At 47.4% G+C, this 14511-nt stretch overlaps 1 protein-coding gene and 1 long non-coding RNA gene across 3 annotated transcripts in view; one reads left to right on the top strand and one right to left on the bottom strand.

Annotated features, from left to right (window-relative positions):
• Window positions 1-14511, top strand: part of LOC113967120 — a 58069-nt gene that overhangs the window by 4905 nt on the left and 38653 nt on the right. The gene's annotated exons all lie outside the window — the stretch shown is intronic.
• The window catches only part of FAT2 (FAT atypical cadherin 2), a 57238-nt gene that overhangs the window by 32087 nt on the left and 10640 nt on the right, over window positions 1-14511 (bottom strand). Inside the window, exons 2-6 of the mRNA XM_027682427.1 lie at window positions 9892-13177; window positions 9107-9421; window positions 2067-2128; window positions 927-1238; window positions 84-294 (exon numbers count right to left, since the gene is read on the bottom strand). Coding sequence (XP_027538228.1) covers window positions 84-294; window positions 927-1238; window positions 2067-2128; window positions 9107-9421; window positions 9892-13156 — 4165 coding nt within the window. The 5' untranslated portion in view covers window positions 13157-13177. The remainder of the gene's footprint in view (window positions 1-83; window positions 295-926; window positions 1239-2066; window positions 2129-9106; window positions 9422-9891; window positions 13178-14511) is intronic.

Genomic DNA, 14511 nt, shown 5'->3' with positions numbered 1-14511 from the left:
CAGGCATGCGAGTGCTGAAAGCCAGGGGAGTTGGGGCAAACGCTCCCAGACACCGCTGCCCCACTGGAATTCCTGCGTCTCACCTGTGATATTAAACCACACTTGGCTGGGGCCCATTTCAGTGCTGATCACTCCCACCATATGGTTTACAGGATCTGTTTCCATCACGGCAAAGTTAAAATGGGGTTCATCAAAAGCCAGTGGCTCAGAGGAAGGGCCGGGCCGGGTGACCCAGCTGATGTGAAGCCGCACATGGGTGGAGAGCGGGGGGCTGCCGCCGTCTGTTGCCTTGACCTGCCAGGAAATGCACACACAGTCAGGCAGAAGGCTGGTTTAGCCCATGGGAAGCTTCTTCTCCCACCCACCAGGAGTTTCGGGTCCGAGTGCGCCCAAATCCCACAAAACAATTCCTGAGCCAGTGGTCTGTGCTTTGGCTGCTTCCAAGGTACAGCCATGCAAACCAAATTCCTCTTGACCATCAAGTAAATCTGCCAAGCTCTATCCACAGCAGAGACCTGGATGACAAGCCTTGTTGCAAGGACCTGCAGACTGTGGGAGAGCTTTTAATCTTTAAGCTCCATGGCCTGATCAGACTGTCAGAGACATGATGAAACCCAAAGACTGTTCAGGTTTGGGTCCACATCTATATGGGATCATGGATTCATCTCTGAGAGTTGGACTCTAGTTGTACAGTTAATTTTAAATTTATTGACCATTTTTAATAGCTTCCTACCTTCTGCATTTCCCATCATTCCCTCCCAGTTTCTCTCCCTGTAACCCATTTGCCTCATTCAAGCTCTCTTCCCACTGCTGCGTTTTCTCTCTCTCTTTTGCTCTTTTTTATTTTCTGTTTCTGTACCCTTTTCCCTCTTCCCCTCTCCACCCACCTCTTCCCATCGTCTCCCTCTGTTTCCCTCCCCTCTCACCGTGAGTATGTTGTATTCAGAGGCAGGAAAAGCCTTCCTGGAGAAGACTGTGCCTGTTGTGGGGTTGATGGTGAATACCCCCTCCTCCTCCTCTTCGATGGTGTAGGTGATCTGGCTGTTCTGGCCCTGGTCACGGTCCGAAGCAATCAGCCTGTAGACGGGCAGTGGTGTCTCTGAGGCCTCTCTCTCAGGGAGCTGCACCATGAAGAGCTTCTGGGGGAAACTGGGAGGGCTGTCGTTGGCATCCAGGACTTGTATCACGACTCTGCTGGTGGACTTCAGGGCTGGCTCTCCGTTGTCAGAAACAGCCACCTGTCAGTAAGCAAAGGGAGTAGGTGACAGAGCTCCCTGATGTGACCTAGGATACGAGCCAGCCTTCATCCTGATGGGCAATAACTCAGCTAGGGGGTTTTGTGTGGATCTGCATTTGTACCCCAACATTTTTTGCTCCTCTCTGCAGGGTAAAACCTGGTGGCTGTAGCTGGCACTGTGCAGGGCTTGTCCATGCACAGGGAGATAAGTTTGCAGGGCTCCTGCCTGCAGCTGCTCCAGGCAGTGGGTCAGGTTGGTCATTAGGGATCACACAGCTAAAAATGTTTGTATTGCCATGGCTTGGCAAGTTATCACCCATCCTCACTCTGCTGTGCCTGTGCACACTCCCAGCATGTTGTATTGCAGAGAGAAAGGTATTATCCTCCATCACCCTGACAGACTGAAACACCTCCAGATTCTTCTAATGGGAACACACATAGCTCAGAGCAGCTGAGGATGGGGGCCAGTGACCAAAGCTGCACTGCAACGTCTGATACAATGAGATAAATGAGGGTGGATTTCTCTGGCTTGCTCTTTCCCCCATAACTTACTATCCATCCTGCTACAGGACAGTTCCAGTCCTCTTCCTGCATTCCCACAGCTTCCAGAATAGGACTTTTGCTCCAGTCTTCAGCAAGTAAATAATAAACCCCACAGTACTGCTGCAGCTGTCTCTTAGGGCAACACACACCATTTAATTAAGTTTCCCAGCAGTTGGGAGCTGATGGGATGAGATTCTTTCTCTGTGCTCCAACTTGCAAGGAAAGCTCTTTGAGGACTTAATACACTTGTAGGTAAATAAAGCTAATTACAATCATCATTACCCACCTCTAGGATATGTTCAGCCTTGTATTCTCGATCCAGCTGCCGTGAAGTTGTAGAAATCAAACCTGCCAAGAAAGAAACCCTTTGAGCTCCAAGACTCAGCATGCAAGAAAAGCCAGGGCTGATCAGATCCCTGAGTGCCCAAAATCAGCCTGCCCACCTGTCCTGTTTCAGGTTCCCTTTGTGATCAGAGGAGAAAGACCCCCAGAGGTCAAGCTGTCCCCTTCCTTTGTGCAGGTGTTGCTCTTGCTCTCTGATCACAGAGACCATGGAGGAGGGGGAACACCTACCAGATGCCTGCATCAGTTGAGGGTTGGCAAGGCATTAGGTGAGAAAGGCAGCACGACCATGAAAACAAAACTTTTCTTATGCCTCTAAGTAAGAAACATTCTGCATGTGCTGGCACAAGTCTGGCCTCTTAACAAGTCTCGACTCCTATTTTCCCTGTGCTGAACCTTGCTCTTTTTAATTTAGAGTGTTTTGACAAAAGTTTGCCTTCTGCCTTGGGAAATACCCTCTATTCCACTGACAGAACAAATGCATTCAGGCTAAATATAAGGTACACAGTCAATAATAATGTTGGTGTATTATTTAAGCCTTGCTGAGAGACAGGATGAATCCTCTAATAACTGCAAGATTTGAGGAATTTCTGAAAAATACACAGTAGTTTAACCACAGGGAATAGGACGGATGCAGGAGGGAGGAACTGTGGCTATAATAAACTAGAGTTGAAACAAAATCATTGTAATTGACTGGTTTTGGCCTGTCAATGACTAAGCTGAATAGATGCAAGTATGGAAAGGATGGAGCTGAGGCTTCTGTTTCCATGTCTTGTTTGATAATGGTCCTTTTTGAGCGCTTGATTCTTCACCTTTGGGGAAAAGCAGCTCTAGACCATTTTCACAACTGCTTTACCAAATTGCACACATAATGTATGACTTTCTGACAGGCACCAAGTCTGACACCTGTGAGTGTTTTTGTCCATTCTCCACATCTCCTGCTCCCAGCGGTCTCTCTTACCATGGTGTTTATTCCTCACGAAGGGAAGTTCTTCCTCCTCACACAAACGAAAGGCAGGGTGAATATTTGTGACCACTGCAGGCAGTGACACAGGCTCATGCTACCCTAGGAAATGCTCTGCATGGGAGGCAGTGTGCACATGCAGTGGTGTGAGCACGTGCACTTGTGCGTCCTGAAAGACTTGTAAATCTGAGCTGCATGAACTCTCTGCTCTCATTTCTGGCCCAAAGCCAGCGAGTTTTAATCAATAGTACTGTTTTCAGCTGTAGCATGCTTTGGGATCTGTCTGTTTGAGCGTGACAGGCAGGAGAAAATTTCAAATGGCTGCAGGAAACACCAGGCAGCTGAAGGAGGGAGCAAGGAGCAGCTGCTTGGAAGAAGACCACTGTTCATGGTTTCCACTTGTTCTCCGGGATTATTCACATTTGGCACCAGCCACTGTGCTAAACATTTACTTGATGCCTTTACAATCATAAATCAACACTCCTTAATGGATTATGACAAGATGGCTTGAAAAACTCTGTTTGCTTATATGTCATAGGGTTGTTTTCTTCTCCTAATCATCCTTTCAACACCTTGGCAGGTGAAGAGGACTCAGAAGTGGTCTAAGAACCCACTGGCTAAGAAGCTTTTGAATCTCTCCCAGGTTTTTGAGAGGCTGTAGGGCTCCATTAGCAGCAGAACTCATGGAAATGGGGGCCTGAAAAAGGAATTGCAGCAGCAGTTCACTGGGATCTCTGATGCTCCTGTCCTCACTGCCAATAGGTTGGCTGGGGTGGGGGAGCAAAGCCTAAAACTCCAGCTACCTCACGGGATGCTTCACAATTTTGGCCTAACAAGCCCACAGAACACACAGATATTGACAATGGAGCCACCTGACACCTGTGTGCACACAGGGAATATTTCTAGTCTATCAGATTGCAAAATCCAGTTGCAGCAGACTAACACCATGTTTGCACTGGATTACTGCATGCCAGCTGATGGAGGGGAATTTAACCACTCTGAAGTGACTATTTGGCTTTGCCTGGCCACACCCTGAAATTCTTTCATGAACTAATGAAAAAAACTGAAAGAAAACAGGATCATAGCTGAGCTTTCTAGAGCTGGAGAAGGAGGACTGTAGTGAAGGCAGATGAACTGGAATTTAATGACTCTCTTGACTGTCTGTACCACTGAAGATGCTGAAGATGGGGAGTAAGAGCTGACTCTGCTCTCTATCACATACCTGTACTGTATCCCAGCTGGGAGTCTTACCAGATGGAACTTTTTGGTTTAGCTTCACATCTGCTGAGCCACAAGCTGGCTTCTCCTCCTGACCTCAGGCAAACTCCCTGTGTCCCTTACCCTGCCCAACCACAGCTCCCACTTCCCCCCTCTGGAGCCAGTTACCACTGTGCCTTGAGATCACAAAGCTCTTGTGAGTTAACCACCCTAATTCCTGTTTGGAGTCGTGGTGCTGTGCAATCCCCAGATGCACAAACTGCCAGCAGTGTTCCCATGGCCACTGAGACAGAGGTTGGACGTGGTCCTTGAGAGAAGCCTGCTGGAATTAACGCTTACTTTTATTTGTTGCTACTTGGTTATAACACCCTGTGAGGCCAGAGGGCTAAAATGGAAGTGGAAGCTGTTATTAAAGGGGAAGAGCCATCAGCTTTTGTGGCCTGGGGAAACAGTTCCTTGGTTCTTTCTGCTGTCCCCTACAAGGACGTGGGAAGTGCACGTTTAGTTTTAATGAGTGTTTTGCATGAGCATGGGCACGTGTGTGAGTTATCAGCACCCTGCCCTGCTGGGAAACCCCAGCCAGCCAGTCCCATGGGACTTGTGATGGAGTGGGTGTCCCTTATTTGTGTTCCTGCATGAGGCCCTGAAGGTTTCTGCTGAGTCTTACAGAGACTGAACAAAACTGTCAAAGGTCTTAATTGCACTTGGCCAATTAGCCAAGCTGTGCATCCACATAAAGGACCAGAAACAGTCCCTTCTGTTTCCTGCATATAGGCAGGCACAAACTCTGCTCCCAGCAGCCTGTCTACACACAGCAGTGGGAAAGGATTGTCTGCAATTCTCCCGCTTGCTGCCTGGAAAGGGGAGAGAGGAAAGCTGGTCATGTTGGAACAGGAGCAGCAAAATTACCAGTGCATTGTTGTCAGGGAACAAAAAAATAATAATAACTTCTGCTGGCAAGAGCAGGGCTGGGGTGGAGGTTGCTGGCCCCCTGCCCTTGCTGCAGGGGGGAAAATCTAAGATAGTTAAAATAGCCAGAATCAGGTTTGCAGGCATTGGGGGTTTCAAAAGAGCCTGAGAAGGGAAGAGGTTGTTCTCCTGAAATCCTCTTTCTCGTCTCACTCTTGCTTCCATTTGACCTTCTTTTCTCCTCCTCCTACCACCTCCCCTCTTGATCTGACCTGCTGTGCACTACTCCATGCTCAGCTGGAGCCTGTGGTACATTGATTTGGGGTGCAGCAGTGCAACCATCCCTCAGACCTAAAGAGTAGGATGTCCTTCCACATAGAGAAATACAGGGAACCACAGGCATCCTGGGGAAGCCCATGGACACTGACACAGCAGGAGAAACACTAGAAGAACAAGCACTAGATAAGAGCTGGAGACAAATAGTCTGAAGTAAAAGGATTTTCCAAACAGCCTTTCAGCAGGATGAATGGCTTCAACCTGACTCTTCCTGCCACAGCCTCTCAGTTCTTCTCTGTCCTGTTTGGACTCAAATCCCCTTCACATCAGGGACTGCAAAACAAGCTGAAAATCTTTCCAGCAAAAGAATACCCCAAACCCTGCTATCTGCCCATCTCTCCACGTACTATCTATCCCTGTCTCCCACAAACACTGCTCCTCAACAGCTGCCAGGCTGGGCTGGAGAGATTCCATTGCCCATGGCAGAAAGCTTTCATCTCAGTGCACGGTTTTGTTCCCTCTTCTCCTTAGCCTTTCATTTATTTTCCCTCTTTTTCTCCACCCTCTTTAGGGAACTGAGGGCTGGAAGAGCTTAAAGCCCTTCTGTGGTAGTTTGGGGATGCTGGAGGAGCCAAGCACTGCCGAGGGACAGCTATCACAGCCATTCCTGTCTCCCTGCAAGGCCTCAGCAGCAGAAGTCGAGGGGCCTCACTGGTTATGTCTCCACTGGCCAACCCTCCCCCGTGTAGAGATACTGGATCAAACACAGAACAAGTGCTCCAGGAGCAGAATTAGTTTACTTGCAATAGTGTGGCACTGTGCCCTGAATAATCATCCAGGGCTATTCTGCAGGGTTACTCTGGCTGAAGACATGCCTGTTGTAGCAGTACATCAGGACCTTAATGCCTATTAGCACATGGGATGAGAACACACCTCCTCCTTCTCTCTGTCTGCCAAGGGGCTCCTGCCAGGAGTGCCCTGCCTAGGAGAGACCCAGACTGACCTCTGGCCCTCTTGTGCTGTCTTATTCAGTGCCAATGTGACTAATTTGTCCTTTGGTGACAACGTGGGAGAGGAAAAAAGCAGAGGTCTCAATCACTGTCTCCTGCCCATGGCAGGGGGTTGGAATTTAATGCTCCCTTCCAACACAAACCATTCTGTGATTCTCTGTAGAAGCCTCCCTTCAGATCTGGGAGCTGGAGGAACTTCTGACACAGTCAGGTTATCCTATTCCTTGCTCAAATCATGTGACTGAGAACAGAAGATTCTGCTGTTTCCCCCTGAAACTTCAATGTTTATAATTTTAAAAAGTGACAGAGATTCAGATTTATCACAGATAAGCAGCTCTACCTGCTCAAACTCTTTTGCTGTCACAGAATTTGGGATTGATCTTGGAATGAGTATTGGCAATCTGGATCATACATACTCTGGCACTTCAAGAACTGAAACGTTTCTGGGTCTTTTTGTGATCATTTCCCCTGGGTAGTGAAAGAAGAGATGCATTTATTGCATTTGAAAACCAAGAAACATGTCCTAATTAAAAATCCATAATAAACATCAGTGGTCAAGTAGCACTGTAGTGCTCACATACTTGCCATGTGTTCTCTCTTCCATTCAAATTTAACTCATTTGATTTGCACTGCACTGGGACAACCCTTTTTTGAATACAACCCTGCACTGATGTGGATGACCAGGCACTAAAAGACCAGCAGTTCATCTTCCAGTGCTGCACTACCAGGCTGAGACCAAAAATTGCAGTTTTATTCTACTTAATGGCACGAGTAGCCTGCCCTTGTCTGCAGAATGAAAATACCACTGGGTTTCCTAAAAGCTGCCTACAGCCCTGAAGGGGCTGAGATATTTTTCTGGCAGTAGTAGCAGATTATTTCTCCTTAGATATCGTAAGGACAAGGACATAAACTGCTCAGTTGATGTGAATGTTCACAGGTAATTATTTCTTCTTTTGGGTGACATGCAAGTAAAACAATGGATAACTGAATCCTCATCAGGCTTGGAAGCAAGTCCTTAAACAACCTCCAAGCTCAGGGTTTAAAGAGACCTCCAGCAACTGTCCAAGAGATAAGATCAGCCCATGGGTTTCTTACAGAACTGACAAACCTATCACTCTTCTCATGCAAATCACCTGAGTCTAGAGAGAGAGATGAAGAAGAGATGACTCATACCTGAGAGGGCTTTTTTTGTCTAAGATGGGAATTAAAGGGTTGGCTTAGAGGTGAGGTATTTCATTAGCAAACATTCGGATTTTGCCAGTGTCACTCATTTTGCCATTGAACGTTGACAGCATGACTTTGCAGGGCTGCACTCACACCAGTGTGTGGAAGCTTTGCCTGCAGCACAGAGAAGGCTGAATTTCCTGCAGGGTGCAGGAGTGCAAGCCAGAGCTCAGCTGACGAGGGGAGCCAGTGTGGTGTCCTGATAGCTGTTCCTGGCTCACATCCCACCAAAGAGGCAGTGGTTTTACAAAACAGGGCTTCTGAAGGCACCTCTCCACAGAACCCTGTGTTGTGCAAGCTGTCCCGGGGCTGTGCATGGCTGTTTGGATTATGTGAGAAAGTTGGATGCAGAACAATGCCATGACCTGGCTAAAAAGCTTCTGACACTGGAGATAGCTACAGCTGGGGGTAGCAGTGCTCACAGTTAGCTGACAGCTCCAGGTGTATCTATATGGTGCCATGTAAAGACACCCTATGAGTTTCTTGCAACGAAAGGATCTCAGCATTTCAGAATCACAATTTCTTTCTTCCACACCCCTCCTAGCCAGCTGTAGAGCACTGCCAGAGAGCTACTACACCACTGGTAACACACAACTGAGTGCCACTCTAGCCTTTTTCAACACATCCAGCTCCTTTCTCATCTGAGAGCAGGCTTCTATCCCGCTGCAGTAGGTGAACTGCTTTTATCATCTGCAGGAGATCAAAGTCATGCAATTAATCCTCTCCCATACCCAGGCTCTGTGCCTTCCCTTCCCTCTTCTCCCAGGAGCTGATGGCGTGAAAGGCTCGGCACAGCTTTCCTTGCCAGACTGGCCCAATGTCAGCTCTGCTGGGATAGTTTGAGGAAGCTGTTTACACAAAACATCAGCGGGTTTTTGATGGCTCTGAAAGATCTGGTAAATAATCCTGAGATGAAAGATACGGACTAGGAAGATGGCAGGAGAGGCTTACTACACTTACTACATTAATAGTTCTGGAGAATGGGTGGAGCCTTTAAGTGCAGTGGGATTCATTTTTGTTAATCCTGCCTGGGTCTGTCTCAGGAGCAGATAGTCACCTCCAGAAGGGTGTTTCCTGGCTCAGGCTGTGCAACAGGGCAGTTGTTTACAAGGGGGAAGATTAAAAGCAACTGCTTGGTTCTGTTTAGGTCTTTGAAAGTAGCACATTTGTGTCATTCTAAGAGCCATCTGGATGCAAATAGCAGCCCTCAGGTGGAGAGTTTCAATCCTCAGACTCCCCACACAGTGTATCTGGAGACTGGGACTTTTGCTGCAGGAGGAAGGTGTGACAAAGGCAGCTGTGTGGGCTGTTTATATTGAATATGTAACATCCTCTGGGCACTTGGAAGCCTCAAAAACAAATGCTGAGTTGGGTCAGTCTTACCTGTAACGAGGTTAATGGTGAAAAGTCCTTGAGGATTTCCAGTTAGGATGTGAAAAGTCAGTTTTCCCTCTGAGCTAGAGTCTGGATCGAAGGCATCAAGCTGAAGGACAGATGTGTTTGGTGGGGAATTCTCCATCACAGAGGCATAGAAGACAGGTCTGGACATCTGAGGTGGGTTGTCATTGGTATCAGTGACTTCAATATAAATTTCAGTCACGGAAGAGAGAGGAATTGTTCCCAGGTCAAGAGCAAGCACTGTCAGCCAGTAGTGAGATGTTCCTTCTCGGTCAAGTGATCCTATGGTCCGTATGGTGCCTAGGAGAACGACAGAGAGTGCTTGTGAGGGATTTAAGGAACTCAGACCACTCAGTCCCTAATGCCAGAACAGTCTGTGTCTCTAGTCTGCTTCCTGGTCTTTGCTGCAGATACAAACTCTGGCACCAGCCTTGTATGGCTGTGAGGTTGTGTGGAAGGTGAGGGCTTGCTTGTGCTGAGGGCTAATTTTTGTTACACAAGTGAAAGGGAAGAGTTCAGAATTTTGGAGGAGGACAGACATTGATTTTCCATTATTTTTAGGAGACAAACCCTGCCTGCTCCTACCTAGATACAGGGATACACTTAGTATATCCCCGCACAAGCAAGAAAGGCTTGAATGAATGGAACTGTGTAAACAGAGAGAATACAGAAATGTTCTATCGGGTCAAAAAGTCAGGCCAAACACAGCGTGCAATTTAATCCTTTAAACTACACTATTAAAAACCACTATTCAATGAAGATGTCATTACCTGTGTCCTTTTCAATGTGGAAGACGGACATGCCAGTGCCTTCTCGGAGGAAATACTGAACCTCTCCATCCTTCCCCTTGTCGATATCCTTGGCTGTGACCATCATCACCGATGTGCCCTTAGGGCTGTTCTCCTGCACCCAGCCTTTGAAGACAAAGGAGGCAAAGCGTGGTGGGTGCAAGTTCTCGTTGACATCAATGATGTTCACTTCCAGATGGCAGAGGGAAGAGCGGGAGAAGGGCTTCCCGCCGTCACTGACCTGCACGGTTAGATTGTAAGAGTCCTTCTTCTCATAGTCCAGCTCCTTCTCCAACCGGAGTGCCCCGGTCAGCTTATCCACATGAAACATCATGTCCTCATCATTAATGAGGCTGTACCTCACCTCACCCCCAGAACCAGCATCTGGGTCAAAAGCCTCCAGGAACAGGAGGACGGTTCCCACGGGCAGGTCCTCTGGGACCATCACACTGTTGAGGGCTGGGAGGCACTGTGGGGTGTTGTCGTTTACATCATCCAGAGTCACAACCAGGTCTGTGATGGAGAACAGCTGGTAGCCTGTTTTGGGCTGGTCTCTTGCTTCTATTTTCAGCACATAGCAGGGCCACAATTCTCTATCCAGAGCACCTGTAACCATCACTTCTCCAGTGACACTGTTAATGGCAAACTTGTCAGTGGGGGTTAGGAGGGAATATTTTACTCTCCCATTGTCATCTGTATCAGCATCTTCTGCTTTCAGTTGAGCTATTGTTGTCCCTGCTGCTACATGTTCTGGTATTGCCACCCAGTAGGCACCTTGTGGGAATTTAGGAGTGTTATCATTGGTATCCAACACATTCACAGCCAAGAGCTTCCAAGATGATTTTTGTGGTGTACCAAGGTCGTACACAGTAATGTTAAGAATGTAGAAGCTGGTTCGTTCGTGATCCAGAGGAGAAAGGACTTGAAGGAGACCCAGTTCCAAGTCAATGGTAAAGCAACTGTCATCATTTCCATCTGAGATCACATAGACCAGTTTTCCATTAAAACCAGTGTCAGGATCAATAGCTGAAAGGTCAGCAATAGTTGAGTTGATGGGAACAGTCTCTATGATATCGATAGATCGTGGAAAGCTGTCATCAAACTTAGGAGCATTATGGTTTATAAGGTGCAAGTTCAGAGATGTTTCATCATCCTGCCCATGGCCTTGAGACTGAGACTCGATGGAGTGTATGATAGTTTCTGTCAGTTGTTTCAAGACTCCTGTTTCCTCACACTGCATTTTGACAGGGAGACCTTGGCCGACTACAGTGATGTTTACAGATGTTGGCAAAGCATAGTTCTCTCCATCTGTTGCAGTTATTTTCAAAGAGTAGAAAAGTGGCTGTTCAGAAGGAAGATCTCTCAGAGATATTCTAAGGGATATTACTCCAGAGACGGGATTCAGTTCAAAATGCTGCAACTCGTTGCCAGACTTGATTTCGTATTTGATATGCTGCAGCTCATCACTGTCGATTGCAGAGACCGTGGCCACAGGGTTCCCAACAGGAAAGTCCCGTGGGATGGTGCCACTGCAGCCTGCCTTCTCAAACACAGGAGCATTGTCATTGACATTGCTCAGCATGAGGGACACATACACTTCTGTTTCATGGCGGAAGGGTGAGCCCCAATCTGACGCCCACACCCGCAGGTGATACCACCTCTGCATCAACTCATAGTCCATTGACTTGGAGGTGGAAATGATGCCAGAATAGGGGTCAATGACAAAGGGAACTGATTTCTGGTTGGCTATGCGGTAGGTGACAAAGCCATTGTCTCCTTCATCCTCATCTGTAGCCCTTACTGTTAAGACACTGGTACCAGGAGGAACATTTTCATCAAAGGCCCCGCGGTACGAAGACTGAGTAAAACTTGGAGCGTGATTGTTGCAGTCAGTGATGTCAATGACAACAGTCGTGGATGTGTGACTGTTAACGGTTGTAACTTCAAGTTCAAAATGAGACTGCTCATGGAAGTCCATTGCTCTGACTGTAGTTATCAGTCCAGTGTGAGGATTGATTTTAAAGCTTGTGCTGTCAGAAGTGGGTCTCAAAATATATTTAAGATTTGGGAAGACTGGTTTGACCTTCACCATAACAACTTGGCTTCCAGCTGGGGAAAATTCACTGAGCTGGACCCGGTACACTTCTTTCTCAAACCTGGCAGAAACATACTTGGAGGGAGGTATGTGGACCACTCTAACAGAAGAGAACAGCGGTGGCTTACCCTTGTCCTTGGCTTGCAGACTGAGGTTGAAACCAAACGGGTAAAGCAGCCAGTTGATCTCTTTGTTTGACACAATGATGAACTCAGTGCTCCCAACGTAGGATTTGATGGTTTTGAAATGTCTTCCTGGATCTCCATCCACAAGGTCAACTGAATCAATTCCTGCTTCTGAGTCACCACTTTCTACAGAAAGAGTTGCATAGACAAAGTCTTCATCTGAGTCAGGCGATGTCACCTTCACTGAGGAGATAGAGGGCGGTTTCCTGGCAGATGGCTCCACCTGGATCGTGAGACTAGCCAAGTTCCCAAAGCCATTCCCCTCCATGATCTTTCTCATTCTGTCCACAGCCAAAACCTGCAGGTGGTGCCTGCCTCGATGGGTGCTGTTCAGCCTGCCTGTGATCATAACTGCCCCTGTGGTGGGGTGGACAGTGAATAGGTTGGACTTGGTGTTCAGGGAGTAGTAGAACTCAGCATTCTGGCCAGCATCAGCATCAGTGGCACTGAGTGTGCTGACCACTGTTTTTAGAGGAGTGTCTTCTCTGATGGACACTTTGTAGGAGGGGGGTGAAAAGAGAGGTTTCAAGTCATTTCTGTCCAGAATGTGGATCAAGACTTTGGCCCAAGCTTCATAGGCAAAGGTGCTCTCTGTGGCCTTGATTATTAGCATGTAACTGTCTTTGACCTCACGGTTTAAAAGTGCTGTGTTGCTGCTCCTGGTTCTTATTCTCAAGAAGCAGAAATCCCCGATCACGTGCTCCTCTGTTTTAAACAGACCAGTGTTGTCTCCAGAGGCTATTCTGTATCTGATGTCCCACTCAGGGTCTCTCTTGTAAATACCCATTTTGACGTAGCTCTCCACGTAGGTCTTGGGGGCTGAGTTCTCGTAGATGGTGGCATTGTAGAAGAAGTGGGTGAAGTGCAGAGGGGAAGTGCTGCCCTTCTCACAGCTCGCCCTGCGGACCACACAGTGCATCAGGAAAACAGCAAAACTCAGGAAGTGCCTCCTGATAGTGACTTCCATGGTGTGGTGCCTCTTTGAGTCCTGTAGAAAGGAAGAACAGTGGTTATTTTCATTAAGATCAGTGTGTTAGAGAAAAAGCCTCCATGGGCTCAGCCTCACCTCCCTGCTCTCTCTACCCCAGCCTTTGTTGATGTGGTTGTTATCTCAGCTCTTCTTCCCCTCTGTCCCAGTGAGAGACCTGTCCTCCCACATCCCCATGCTGGCTCAGATCTGTTCACTTTCTCTGCTTCAGTTTCTGTCCTTGTAGAGGGCAAAATGTAAAAAGTCATGTAAGATTCTATGATCAGGCTGACTTCCTATTCTGCGAACAATCTCACCCTCCTTTCATTCTGCCTTCTCCCTACTCAAATAGTATATTTGAACTCTCCACCCCCAGTCCAAACTCGCTCTTCTTTTGTTACTCCATCCTCCCTTCTCCCTCTAAACTTCTCTCTCCACACAAGTTCTTGCACAGTCTTTTCAAGGGTCAACATACAAACTGATTTTCTCTCCCTGTGCCACAGACTCTGTTGTCCTTCCCCAGCAGTGATGCCCTGCTCTTTTGTACGAGTTCCTTCTGAATGAGCAGCTCCACAATGTGGCCTTTTCAACAGCTTTAGCTCAGGTTCTAGTCATGTCTCAGTTACCACAAAGCTCTTCTAATTCACAGGTCTGACCCTGTTGCCTCCTCTGTGTGCAGGTTTCCAGTGAGACACTTTGACCATGTCACCCTCAGCCACTGAGTAATCTCCCTGCTTCCTCCCTTCTCTTGGCAAAGCCCCAGGGTCAGGATTCTTGTGGAGGATCTGCCATCCATGACCACCCGCCATCAACTTCCTTCTCTAACAACTCCTGAGCATCTGCGGCTCCATGATTTATCTCTGTGAACGAGGTGTATCAAAGAAGGAACCGGGGAGCACACATGTGATTAACAGGGATGTAACTCTATTAGTGAGCTTTGCGGAGCTTGTTAAAGGATCAAGGCCTGTTCTTTTCAAAAGCTAAGTGCGTGCTGCTGTGTGTGCACTTAGGGGTTGAAACCAGGGATAAGCTAAATATAGGCGCATATATTTCCCCTAGATATCCCTAGGAGATCTTTATCTAGAACTGTTTCTTCCTGTTTTAAATTTAAATTATATATCAAGTACCTGCCAGTCATTTGGCACATTCCTAATTTAAACAGGGAAGACTTGTTTTTCCAGACACTTTTTCAAGACTCATCTCTTTAAGAGCCAGAACTAGTTCAATTTATAAGTCAAGTTGAATGTTAGGAACAAATTGTCAGAGTCCAACTAACAATGTGTGTCATATTCTCTTACTGAGATATCTAATTACTGATAAATACCAAGCTGTAAATGTCATACTTCCTTCAAATC

This window comes from Neopelma chrysocephalum, unplaced genomic scaffold (genome assembly GCF_003984885.1).
Source record: "Neopelma chrysocephalum unplaced genomic scaffold, ASM398488v2 Primary Assembly neopelma1_63, whole genome shotgun sequence".
Lineage (NCBI taxonomy): Eukaryota > Metazoa > Chordata > Aves > Passeriformes > Pipridae > Neopelma > Neopelma chrysocephalum.
The sequence above is the reverse complement of the archived record's forward strand: the minus strand, read 5'-3'. Positions and strand labels throughout refer to the sequence as shown.